The following is a 14,078-nucleotide window of genomic DNA, read 5'->3' on the forward strand; positions in this document are numbered from 1 at the left end:
AAAAGGCATTTTGCGTGATATAAAGGTTTCACTTCTAGGGATGTTAAATACCGCACAAGGGCTGCTCTTGCCCAGCTAGAGTGCCCTCTGCCACCTGGTTATCCTGGTTAAGGCATGTGCTCACTTAGTAACCAGTTAACCCTTTACATCCATACTCACTTCTGTTTAAGATTCCATTCTTTCCCATTTCAGCTGTGCGCCAGCAACAGCACGGTGAAATTTACTTGACTACTGAGTTTTGAAAATTAAAGATCAGAATCCCTTCCAGTAAATTTCCCACTGCTGAATGTGCTCCGATGTATCAATGAGATGGTATTATGAAGGACAACAGAAAACAAACAGGATGAAGGGGGAAGCAGAATGGAGACACGCAGCCACCATACAAAATGGGATTTAGATAAAAATATCTTGAGTTTGCCCCAGTTACTTGCTACAACTGATCCTAAAACACTAGAAAGCCTGATCATCAAGGTAACGGGGAGACAGCTTCAGTTGACCTTTGCTTGAGCTCTCTATCAGAACAGACTTACCTTGTTTCACACTCAGAGAAGTCATAGTGTTTACAAAGGAGGACATGATGATTGATTCATCTTCAGGGCACACTGAAAGATTCTACAACAATGGAAACACATCAGTGGCTTCACAGAAACAACAGCAAGGATAATCAAATCAACAAATTTCACAAATACACACTAGACAGAGTGAGACTTTAAAAAAAAAACTTAAAAAAAAAAGATAACTTTAAAGAACCAGAAAGCAAAATATCTTAGGAGACTAGTGTAAGTAGTGCTGGAAGCAGTGAACTTTTCCAAACTGTCCTTGGCCAGTGATGGAAAAAAAACAACAACATCACAGTCCCTACTGTAGCTGCAAATGGGTTTAGGCTATGTTTGAAAAATGCTCTGTTATTGTGAGCCTCCTAGGGAAAGGCCCGACACTCTCCAGTCTAGTCATTCATGCAATAGTCACTACACATTTTTCTGTTCTTAGTATTTTGTCAATCTAGACGGACACCTGTCTTCTCTGAATACAAGTGGGACCAGGTAAGTTGTAAGCCAGACTTTTAAACACTAGTTGACCACCTTGATTACCATTTAACTCCACTTCAACTATGATTTCAACATCTAAATGGTCATAAAACAGATATGATTTATATGAGTGGTTTTCGATCTGAAAAAAGTTGAAAACCAATAGTTTATACCATTTGAAAGAGGAGATACGAAGTTTTCAGAAAACATATAAAGTATTGGTTAACAGAGACAGCAGTTCTTGTAAACACTAAGATCATACTGCAATGGAAGACAAGCAAAATTGAAATTTTAAAAAATTCTGATTATGGTCAACATTCTTGGGTTTTCAACCAAGGTCCTAGAGTTTCAAAAGATACTGGATCTCACCATTTAAGCACCTCATCCTATCACTGTGTTTTTTGGTACTGGGCAAGGACTCGATGTAGTTAGCCCCAGGCCTCTACCAACTATTATTTTCATTCCCTCACTTCAGTTTGGCATTAATGGTTTATTCTTAATGTACATTTGTACAAATACTCAAAAGTCATTTACTGTGTCCAGGAAATCTCCTCTCAGGGGTCACAGATGCCAAAGTCAGAAAAAAAATGTAATTTACACCATTACTCCAGAGCATGCTGATGTGAAGAAATAAAAATAAATATAATTTATCTTTTCCAGATAATTGATAAGGATGATCTGATGACAGGTGCAAAACATAAGTAAGAAAAAGATTAAACACCAGAAGCAATTACTCATTCTAAATCAGTAATGTCAAATATTCACTTAGTTTTAAACAACACAATAAAAACAAATTTAAAAATGTAAACAACTGTGAAGGTTTATTTTTATTGCTTTTCACTATCAAATTCAATAATTACAACAGTATACACTCAACCTAATTATTTTAAACCTACAATATTCACCAAATCCAAATACCAGATGGACTCTCATGGACTGAAGTACAGATTAGCAAAATGTGAGCTCCATCTAGTGGTCACGCAAAAGTAAAATCCAAATACACTGTAGATTTCTATTCCATTACTTTGTCATATTCTAGGTGAAGAAAATGATTTGACTAATATTGTATTAATCATACTAATTTCCAACTTCATTGGAAACAAAATAATTTTCATGTTACCCATTCCAGTCCTGCAAGTTACTTTACTTGTCTGCTTTGCTTATTGCTTTGGAAAAACGGGTTGAACCTCTCTCATCCGGCAACATCTGTGGTCCAGCAGGACCACAGTTGTTGCTGGACCAGAAAGCCCTAGGATCTCAGCAGCCTGGATAGCCCCCAGGACAGCAGAGTCCCGGCGGCCCCAGCAGTCCCAGAGTTGAGGGGGCAGCGGCAGCCGTGGGGCTGTGGAGCCCCAGAGCAGTGCAGTTCTGGGACTGCAGCAGTCCCAGTGCTCCAGCAGTCTCAGGGCTTCAGGGACAGCAGCCCCAGAAGTCCCAGGGCTGTAGTGGCAGCGGCAGCCTCACCAGCCCCGGCAGCAGGGGAGCCAGTAGCCATATGGTGAGGGGCAGGGGAACCCTCTGCTGATGGACCCTGGAGAGCCTAGAGCAGTGGTCCCCAACACGGCGCCCGCGGGCGCCATGGCGCCTGCCGGGGTATTTGTGTGTGCCCGCCGAATGATCTGGGCTGACCCCACCCCCGGTGCATGGATGGCCCCGGCCCCACAGCGCATGGCCCCAGCCCTGGGGGCAGCCCTGCTCCCGGGCGCACGGCGAGGCCCTGCCCCCGGACGCGCGGCCCCCACCCCCAGCCGCTCTGAAAGGTTGTGGACCACTGGCCTACAGTCCATCAGCAGAGGAGTGGAATTGACCTTCCCTGATCCAGCAAACTCCCTCATTTGGGACCAGTCAGGTCCTGAGGGTGCTGGACCAGGGAGGTCCAACCTGCATAATTTTCTCAGTATTAGCATACTTAGTACTATTTATCTGGAAAATCAGGACCCTGTCTCTCTTTGAATCACCTGGTGATGTCTGATTCTGACTTCTGTTGTATTGCCAACCCATGCCCCTAGCAATGAATGAAAGTCACTTTCCAAATATACATACACAGACGCATCTGTGTGTGCATTTTCTTGTCCCCCTGACAAACAAGTCTCCTAATCATCAGCTCCCTTGATCTGAGATTTTGACCATCCATGCTGTGCAGCCATGGCCACTGGTATTTTAGGTATTGCTACTCTGATAAAATAAACAGATTTTTCTTGTGGTACCTCTGCATTCCATGTCCTAGTGGCCTGTCCCAAGCAGAGAAAGGTGCTTTACAGGCAGGAGATATGACACCAGTGAAGAACCTCATCTCCAGTCACATATACTTCAACAAACTCCTTCGGAGCAGATGGGAGAACTTGAGGAACCTGCGTCAAAGCACTGAGGTTCTTTGTTTGTATCCTTTCATGAGCCAGTGAAGACAGATATTTTACTTGGCTTATGATGTGCCCAGGCTCTATGATATCAAATATGGAGAAACTTCAACCTAACAGGCACTGAGCACTATCACATCCAGTAGGGATGAGAACCAGAGCCACCTCACATGGCTCTTAACTACATTTAAAAGGCCGAGCTGCAGCTGTCCCAGAGCTCGTGTCAGTCCCGGCTCGTGCCGCCCCCAGGAGCTAGCCCCCTTATCGATTAATCAAGTAGTCAATGGAAATTCCATCAACTACTCAATTAGCTTATTAACCACTACTTAACATTCTTAAATGGAACCGTACAAAATGTAGGTAAAAGTCCTTGCCTGTGAATTAGGAAAGGTATTTATGGACATCAGTGTCCATCTGTATAGTACTGGGGTTGTCTCCCATGTAAAACAAAGAGCAACTTAGTAGGCGGAGGTATTGTAAAGAGTTCCATACACTGTAGGTTGCTCTAAGCACTCCTGTGATGGGCAGAAATCAGTGGAGTTTGTTTGCCGTTTGCTCCTTTGCGGTCAGAAATTTCTCTCAAGACATTTGTAGTTCCACACCTAAAATTTCCCCAACCCAGAAGACAAAATGTCTTTCCTTGCTCTCTAAATTACAACACTGATAGGACACTCAGAATCCACTGAAGTTAATAGGAGTTTTGCTGTTGCTGGAAATCCTGTCCCAGGATTTCTTTCTAGTTGAGCTGGAGCCATATTTTACTACAGGCAGTCCCCGGGGTTACGTACAAGATAGGGACTGTAGGTTTGTTCTTAAGTTGAATCTGTATGTAAGTCGGAACTGGCGTCCAGATTCAGCCGCTGCTGAAACTGACCGCCAGTTCTGACTTACATACAGATTCAACTTAAGAACCCCAAGCTTCCCCAAGTCAGCTGCTGCTGAAACTGATCATCGCTGATTCCAGGAAGCCTGGGGCAGAGCAACTCTGCCTCGGGCTTCCTGTAGTCAGCGCTGGTCAGTTTCAGCAGCGGCTGACTTGGGGACGCCTGGGGCAGAGCAGCTGGGGTGCTGCTGGGTTGCTCCAGTAGCACCGCTCCTTGGCGCTACTGGACCAACCCAGCAGCACCCCAGCTGCTCTGCCCCAGGCGTCCTGATTCAGCCACTGCTGAAACTGACCAGCAGTGGCTGAATCAGGACGCCTGGGGCAGAGCAGCTGGGGTGCTGCAGGGTTGGTCCAGTAGTGCCCAGAGCGGGTGCTGCAGGACCAATCCGCAGCGCCCCAGCTGCTCTGCTCCAGGGTCCAAATCAAAAGCCTAGTCTGCTGGGGGGTGGGGCCCACTATCCGCGCCCCCGCTCCCCCCCCAGCAGACCAGGGACACGGGCAGCAGAGCAGCAGCGGGGTGCCGTGCCTCTGAGGCTTTGCTCTGGCAAAGTCTCAGAGGCGCGGGACCCCGCCCTCCCCCCCCCCCTCCCGCGGCTGCGGCTTCAGTCCCGGTGCCTGTGGTCTGCTGGGGACCGTCCCCAGCAGACCACAGGCACCTGGTCTCAAGCGGCAGCAGCGGCGGTTCCCACGCTCCTGAGGCTTTGCTCTGGCAAAGCCTCAGAAGCGCGGGAACCCTCCCGGTGCCCCTGGTCTGCTGGAGACGGTCTCCAGCAGACCAGGGGCACCGGAACAGCTTACGAACAGGGCTCTCTCGCCCCGGAGCTCGCAGGTAGCAATCCGCTACCTCGACCTCCGGGGCGGGAGCCCCGTTCGTAAGTGCGGATCCGACATAAGTCGGATCCGCGTAAGTCGGGGACTGCCTGTATATCGGATTTGTTTAGAGTCCAAAGAGTATACAGGGTCCTTTCAGAAGACAGTTTTATGACAAGGGCTTTTTAGACAAACCAAGTGACATAAGAGCTGAATCCCTCTGCATGCGCTTGTGTGATGTAGTGGGGGTGCTGTCTGCTCTGTAACCCAGGGTTCCCTTGAGCTGTGATGTGCGATTCCCACTGACTCATCCACATGTGTATTGGCCCAGACACCTAGTCCCAACCTGAGCAGTTAGCAAAGCTCTTCCCAGGGGAAGAGACAAAGGAAGGGAGGTGGAGACCAACACCTGGCTGGGGGGCAGGGTCTGGGAGCGAGGCAGTTTCTGGCTGGGAAACACAAAGGGAACAGACTAAGCTGAGTGCTGAGGGCGATGGACCCCCTAACCCAAGGGGTCTGAGGCATCCTGGCCCCGACTCCTGTAACCACATCATGTCTATGCTGTGCTGTATCCAGGAGAAGCAATAAACCCTCTCTATTCTACTGGTTGGCGGAGTTTGTTCTTGCTGCTACAGGGGTGCAGGATCGGGATAGCTTCCATGTTTACCACAAGTGTGAAGCCCTTTTCCACTGCTACAAATGACCCTCAAGATAATACAGTAGAGCGTGCTCAAAAACTATCCCCTAACTCTCATTCCAAAAAACAAATAAAAATCACCCACACAGACATTATTACCATCTCATCTCGTCTGGGGAAGAGAAATAGAGAAAATTTGGGTAAAGCAACTTTTGACAATATCTACAGTGCTCAGATTTTCCTGATATTGTCCAATCTAGAGGTAGGGGAGAGATTCTACCAGCATAATTTGTCAGCTTCTTGCTGATAAAGGACAAGAACTAAGAGGTCACAGAGATTTTATTAGATCGGTTAGCTGTCTTTGATACTGATGATCATTAAATGTTTCTGACGTGGTCATGCTATCTATTGGAGGATGGATGGCACATATCTGGAGTCAATCCTGAAGTTAATGTTGAATAACAGGATCATCTATCCCAACAGCAGGCTTATAAAGGGGCCAGGGAGTATCATCCATCTCGCCCTCCTATTCAGCATGTTTGTGAAGTAGCACAGGGTCAAGGGATTTCCATTATGTTGATAAACTATACCTCATAACTACACTCAGGGCAGCAATTGAGGGCACTGTGGTGCTTTCCAGAGATCTTATAAACAAGAAATATCACAAAGGAAAAAAAAATACTTTCAAAATCTAATCAGAAGCATCTGAGCATCACTAGACGCATCAAGCTTTATAACTCTATGTGGACAAATACAATCAAACATTTTGAAGTGAGATCAGAAGCAATAAGGCACAAAAGAATATTAGTCCTGAGGAGAGTAGTCAAGGGAACTGTTCAGAGATGCTGAAAATACAGCTGAAAAACCTAAAGCATGTACATAATCTAGACACTAACAGTTCTTTTTTCACACTGAGTGAAGCAGGAATAGGCCATGGACTGGTGAAGTGGTTCCACAGTTTTACAACTCTGAAACTACAGGAGGTCTTGCCAGTGAGCTGATGAAAGAAGAAGCAGAAGTCTTAACCTAGTTCAGTTTGTACCTTTAGCTGAATATAGAGATTTTTTGCAGTTAATTAAAAAAACCTTCTAAAATTACCTGTTGTAACAGTAACGAGCTAAGCAAAGCTCAATCTTTATAGCACAAAGCTGAACCATGAGCTAATTTGTTTCGTTTTATTTTACTGTATGTATTATTTCAGCATCACAAATGCAGCCAAGTTCTAAACAAATGAGATGCATTTCTAGTTACCACATCAGAGACAATGCTAAACAAGCTCTTTTGCAAACCTGCACATGATTACAAAAAACAATGAACAAATGGCCTCTCACCTGCACAAGTTCATTTAAGACCACAGCATCAAAACCTGAGAGATACTGCACATAATACCTCTGCATCACTGGTCCATATTTTCGCACATGAGCTCTGAGCTCTTCCATGTAGAAGATCAGTTCAGCTATGTGCCTTGGGAAGCAAAAAAGGTAAAAGATTATAAATACGGAAACCTACCCTTATTGAAAGAGCCCTTTCCACTAGTGTGAAACACTTGTTTGCAAAGAAGTTAGAATGATTTATTAGCTTTAAGCTTTTAAAAATATTCTTAATTTTAGTGGAGGCTTTCAGTGAGAAGGGAGAACAAAGAACAATATTCATTTCACCTGGTAGATTTGAGTTTGTAAGGAGCCACCAATAGGACAAAAGGGTAAAAACATGAAACTCTGGCCCCAAAGGAATGCTTTTAGCTTCAACTCCAGAGAAGCTCTCCTCTACCATTAGCATCCCATTTGAAATTTCTGTAGCATCTACAAATCAAATTGATTAATTTGTGGAATACGACAATTAATTACAAAGGTAAGAACTCCATGTTAAAAATCCTCCCTATGAAAACAAATCTCTTTGCGATCAATGTTTCCTTATTAGCTGGGTGCTAGTCTGGAAACAGGCTATCCCAAGCAGTACCCACAACGGATGATATTATACAAAGAATCAGGAAGCAGCACTATCTTAGGGCATCTCTACACCACAAATGCTATAACTTCTGATGCATCACTGTAGCACTGCAGTGTAGAGATCCACTACAGTGGGTGGGTGGGGGGAGAGAAGGAGGAGCAGGGACGGTTCAACCATATGCATAATTAATTCACCTCCCCAATAAGCAGTAGGTAATTCAGTGGAAAAATTCTTCTGTCAGCCTAGCGCGGTCTACCCTGGAAGGTTAGATCAAATTTTCTAGCACTCAAGGGTGTAGATATTTCACAGCCCCAAACGATGGGGTAGACTTAATTTTTTAGCATAGACCTTGCCTTAGATTATGGCTCCCAGTATTATCTGAAAACCATATCTGTTAATGTGTTAAACATCCACTTAATTTCAAAGGAAGCTGTGAACTGAATGCCAACCAGTTATTTGGTAGAATTAATCCACAGAGATTTTCTATTCTACCCAAAAGGGTAGAAGATGTATGGGTGCTTAGTATACCTCTTTAATACATAAGAAGTTCATTCTGCTCGGATGTAAAGGCCTCTCCTCACACCTGGAGCTACTGAACAGAACAAAAACTGACTTGCAAAAGCCAGATGGCGAAATAACTAGAATTTTAAGGTCGTAGTCTAGAATTTTAACTAGACAAATCTAGGTTATGGCACATGTAAGATAACACAAAGTATGTTTATGGTAAATTTGTTTGATTTTAAGAGAACTAGGATCACAAGGAATGGCTACCTAAAAACAAGTAGACTGACACCAAAGATTTGAGAAAAGGAGCAAAAGTCCATGCAATGTTGTATTCCATCTCCATACAAGAATTACCCAGCAAGGACTTGATGTCAGGTTCTCCATCACCCTCAGACCTAGACAGTGAAGGGCTAGAGACACAATGGACTCTCCTCAAACACTGAGGGCTAAGGGCCATGTAGTTAACATTGATCACACGGGATTAAGCTTCCACTCACCAGGGTAATTTTTCCTAGATAGGGTGATAAATTTCAGGTGGGTATGTTTCTTGGTATTAGCATTATAGAGATCTGTTACAGCTCCCCCCATAAATCAAGCCTCTACATGTAATTTTTCTAGTATTCCATGGACTCCGTGTATAAAATTTGGTGGAGGAAAAATGGGTTAACAACTAATGGGTGTTACCACGGTGTTATTAGGATAAATCTTATCTCATTTTCTCTCTCTCAAAACCTGTGGAATCAAGTGAATGTGACAGATCAGTTGAATCTCTCCAGGGGATGGAGAATAGATCACTGTTCGAATGTCAAGGTTTCCTACTCCAGATGTAGATCACAGAAAGCTCAATCTTCACTGTTGTGAAGAGATTCATGGTTAGCTTGCCCTTCTGAGAACAGACCTTCAAAAAACTTTTCATTCAGTCTTCATTCTCATAGAAGAAGATATTCCCAGTGTAGCTAGTCCACTTGAAGACTGAGAAATTCCCTGGATTGACTAATAGAGAGCTGGAGCTCTTCCCCCCCCCAAGTCCATCAGAATCATTTCTTTATCCAGTGTCTTGCTCCCACCTTGCTTGTTTATATATGACATTTTGTACAAGAGCATTAGAGCTATCTGATTTAACATTAATCACTTGAACTTCTCCCTAGGATTGGGGTATTCATAGTTTTACAATGCAAGGTAAGCTTAAGACTAATTTATAGCTATATAATTTTCTGTTACAGTGATTCAAGGAAAAGTATGAGTAGCTGGTTTACACAAACTAAGAATAGTCCAGTTTTTCCTATCTCAACTGTTTCCAACATCAGGTAACGTTTTGAATTAATTTTTACATTAAAAGCTCAACTTATGATACAAAGTTTTAAGTTGTCATTAAAAAGTGTCAGTTTTTGGCTGAAAATGTCAGTTTGGGTTTTAAATTAAAAGTTGAATTTTACCACTTTTTTGAACAGGCCTAAATCATGAATATACACATGATTCCTATACAGGAAGTCTTACTTTCAAATATATATTCCCTGTTAATTCTGCATAAAAATTTAAAGTACCCCACTAAATATTGTTAACCTACTTATCTATGAAATCATCTGCACTCTTCTTAGGCATGTTATCTGCATGGCGAAGAAGCCAAATAATTTCATCACGAGCAAAGGATAATGCCATAAATACAAAAAGTGCCTAGAAAAGAAAAACATACCAATTATTTTGTGCACAGCAATAGACAATTTGTTCCTAAATATAGCAACTTGAATGCATAGCTCTTACCCTTTTAAAATAGCATTTTTCCAAGACACATTAAAAATTAGATAAGATGGTAGAAAGAAAATGTAAGAGGCTACATACCCATCAAAAGTAACTACTGCAATTACCTTGGGACCTAACAAGCCTGGCTGATCGGACAGAACAGTAGCTAGCTCTTTCAGTGCAGACCGTAAAAACTTGCGTCTTTCTCTGTGCATTGATCCACTATATTAAAACAAAGAATGAAATTAATTTTAGTCATCAATATCTGATATTAGCTACTATGAATTGATCTGGGCAAGATTTAATTTAAAAATAAAAGTGTCTCGGTCTGAATATTTGCAGCTCATATTTCACCAATTCAAAGAAAATTTTAATAAATGAAAACATGAGTCTGGTTAAAAAAAGTCATCTTTATTACTAACTCTTTAAATAATTAAAAAGTTTAAAATAGTCTACTCTTTGCAACTTGTATTTCACCTCAAGTTTCAAAACATTTACTTTGAATTTTCATGTACAAGCATAACAATGCTATATTGTAAAAATCTCAAAAAATGCAGGGGCAAATATGTAAAAATTGTCACTTGAACATTTATTTTTGTTAAATAAACCTAAATTTGGGGCATAAGATATTTGTCATTTTCCTTGATAATGTATTATTTATAAATTATTATTAAAGAAGATTTTAAAGAAACACAAAAGCTTGTCATCTGCCAAGTGCAGAATACAGTATTTCTCTTAAACAGCTGATTACAGTACAACACCCATCAGAAAATGGAGCTAAATTTCCTGAATTACATGCATATTTGCTATGCTGCAAATTCTTTGTAATGGAAACACTCCAATAAAACTTTGCACTTCGCAGATAAGTAGCAGGAAATTATTTTCAGCTGTGTTTTAAAAAGAAAAAAAGCTGAGTTTTTAAAAGTCTAATTCACCCTTAAAAGTCAAACCTGTAGATCGTGATTACACTTGAAGCTCTTCATTCTAGCGGAAAACAGGGCATGCTGAATTAAAGATTTTGCCAGGCTAGGGAGGGCACTGCAGGATTTGGATGTGGGGGGCTTTCCTGCAATCCCACTTCCAGGGGCGCACATAGCTCTACACTCCCCGTTGCTCCTGGGCTTTACCCCCACCACTATGGGAATGGTGGGGAAAAGCCTCAGGGAAACAGCTCTGCACACTGCCGATTCCCCAGCTGGGGAGAAGATGGAATAGCAGTGCGCACCCTCCTCTCCACCATGGGTGTTCCCAAATTAGGAATACCCAGAATAGAGAGGTGTAAGTGTAGTACATGTTTTAAGTATGCTATGCTCCCATTTATCTGAATGAAGATGGGCAACACTGAATTTTTGGATAACCAGCAGTGTTATTCTGAGGTAGATTGTAGCTGCAGACTTGGAAGCAGAGAAGGTCCAAGCACACCTAGAAGTTGCAGGCTCAAGTATCACACAGGAGCGATGCTTCACTCAATTAGCCTCTGTTTTTGCTTTTCTGAGCTATGAGCTAATGAATGGCAGAACTCTGTCCCTCCTCCCCCACATATTCCACCTGTCTGGGTCCTCAGGCTGCCTCTGAGCATCTGTGTCTGGACCCACAGTGATAACTGTTATCAATAAGACAACCCTCACCCTGCCGGCTTCATTCTGGTCATTCGGAGGACTGTCCCACTTGAAGGGTTTCGTGGGGTATTCCTCCAAGAGAAGATGAGGATATAAAATAAGAGACAGTGACCTATGTATTACTTCTCCATCTCTACTCATAGCAGCAAGACTGAAAGACAAAGAACTGTCACTGAACTGGAGGAGTGGTTCTAACTCAAAGGCTTTCCAGTTAGTATGGACTGCTGAAAGTTTTGGGTATGAGAAATCTTTTTGCTTTCAAATCTCATTTAGCTTGGTGCAGTTTAGAAAATAGCCTGGGTATTTACTTGTTATTCCTTTTGTAACGAATTCTGACTTTTATTCCTTTACTATTCATCAATTAAAATCTCTCTCTAGTTAATAAACTTTTCATTTTTTTCTCTAAATCAGTGTGCTCTAATTAAAGTGTTTAGGGAATCACTACTCAGGTTAACGGTGGGGAGTCCTGAAATGTGCAAGATGCACATTTGTGGGTGCAGAGCTAAGGCTCTGTGGGATGCCAGCTCAGCCTCTGTCTGCAGGAAACTCAGACTCCCAGCTGACAGGGGCTGCTGTCCCGGAGCAGCCTCTATTCTTGGCAGGCCTAAGTTCAGAGGCATCAGTGCAAGGCAGTAGTCGGGAGCCAGTTTTTATGCCGGGTGATACAGGCGGCAGTGCAGAGTGGCAGAGGGCTCCTTAGGAGTGGAGCCGGGAGCGCACTGGCTGCCAGCCCAGCCCCCAGGGACTATCGAGTAATCATGTAACTGCCAAGTTTCGATGCGGTTACCTGATTATTCAATTAATTGACATCTAACATCACTATCCATTACTATCAACTTCACCTATTTTCCGCGCACGCGCGTATCACACCTACACAACTGCCTTCACTTCCACTCAAACACACTTTCTGTAACCAATACCACTTTCCTCCTGAATCCTGGCTTTCTGTGCATCTATAAAAATGTACTTAAATATTCCCATTTCCCTCAGGCAAAGCTATCGAGTGCAGAGAAGGTCAGGTGCAAGACCAGTGAGATGCCAGAAGGTTACTGTGCACTTGCTGAGTGAGGGATGGCAGACTGAGTTGTGGTGCATGGGCACAGCTGGTGGTGCACTACTACAGCTAGGGGGCAGAAATGGTTGAGGTACACTAGTCAATAATTTGACCTCTGGTGCTGGTAATTTTTTTTTAAAAGAGTTAGGATTTCTCAGGGTTTCTCTCCTCAAAACTACTGGCTCAAATGACTCCAAATTTGGGTCACAGACCTTAACTTACACTTCTTGAGATACATTACATTTCTAAGAAATCCAACTAAATAGATCAGTTTTTAAGAACTTAGAAAAGCTCATCTCTGAACAAGTGTCATGACATGATCTTAACTATTGCGGTGGTCCTGTGCCAGTGTTAAGTGTTTACTCAGCTACAACTATTCAAATATTAAAACATCATAGTCCATGTTTTATTTACAATAGTTTTCTGCTTGAAAAAGCTCAATGAAATAAAGAATATAAAGCTATATATTTAGCTCTCACTTAATAGGACTCCAATAATTCATTTGACTTTAGGCAAACTTTATGAGCAAAAATGTCAATTAAGGACTTCATTCATATAGAAGTTTGAGGTTGTTTTAAACAGCAGAAGACAAGAAGATTCCTTTCTCCAGCAGGAAAAAGAAAATGCCAAGAACAAGCACAGTTCAACAGCAAATTGTCATTAGTTCAGTATAAAGTCCCATTAAAATGAACTCAGGAGAAGAAAAAAAAATGGTTAACTATTTTTTTTGTTTTAGACTTTTTTACAAATGTAAGCAGTACTCAAATTTGAAAATCCATAGTATGTGTGATTTTATATAAGATACTTACGAGTGTGATACAGCAGCTTCTTTGCACTCTCTTATGTCATTAATACGTTTGTTGTAGCTGCAAGTAAAAACCAGTGAAATGTCAACAAGCATTAAGCCAGAGAAAGAACTAGGGCCCTATACTCTCTGTAGTTCCACACCAAAGGGAATTTGCTGTGGATAAAGATTACCTTGCCCTGATTTATGAGACAAGCCACTGGACATTAAAAGAAAACCATCCTTGATCAGTTTCCTGAGTTTCTTATATATTTTATATTTATCCTTTTTAGCCTTGATTATCTGAGATACCAGACCTGTAAACATCATTAAAATTTATTGAAATGCATCTTTCCTCACTGTGAAATGCTGAATTTCAGTATTTTAGCGGCTGACAATGCAAAAATTACTGCAGAGAGCTGCAGCTTTTAAATAACTAACATTATCCTCACCCCGAATCCCTCCCAGATGGGTAAAGCACATTGATCATGACTCTGACAACTTTTGAAAACCCAAAGTATTCAGTTAGATCAGCAGCCAAATCATTTCTGAATTGACATGAAAATAAGGGGACAATATTCAGAAAAACTAAGACTATGACTACACTACACCGCTTACAACAATGCAGAGGCACCAATTCTTAAGCGATGCTCTTATCTATACTTATCTAGAAGGTAGAATTAAGAGACAATGCCAGCTGCTGGCATCGACA

The 14,078-nt window shown here is 42.3% G+C and overlaps 1 protein-coding gene across 2 annotated transcripts in view; it reads right to left on the bottom strand.

Moving 5' to 3' along the window:
• Positions 1–14,078, bottom strand: part of NCKAP1 (NCK associated protein 1) — a 123,621-nt gene that overhangs the window by 55,998 nt on the left and 53,545 nt on the right. For both annotated transcript variants that reach the window (XM_075933759.1, XM_075933760.1), the window contains exons 10-14: positions 13,392–13,448; positions 10,035–10,131; positions 9,737–9,843; positions 7,047–7,179; positions 531–612 (exon numbers count right to left, since the gene is read on the bottom strand). In XM_075933759.1, coding sequence (XP_075789874.1) covers positions 531–612; positions 7,047–7,179; positions 9,737–9,843; positions 10,035–10,131; positions 13,392–13,448 — 476 coding nt within the window. The remainder of the gene's footprint in view (positions 1–530; positions 613–7,046; positions 7,180–9,736; positions 9,844–10,034; positions 10,132–13,391; positions 13,449–14,078) is intronic.

Source organism: Pelodiscus sinensis, chromosome 7, assembly GCF_049634645.1.
Source record: "Pelodiscus sinensis isolate JC-2024 chromosome 7, ASM4963464v1, whole genome shotgun sequence".
Classification (NCBI taxonomy): Eukaryota; Metazoa; Chordata; order Testudines; family Trionychidae; genus Pelodiscus; species Pelodiscus sinensis.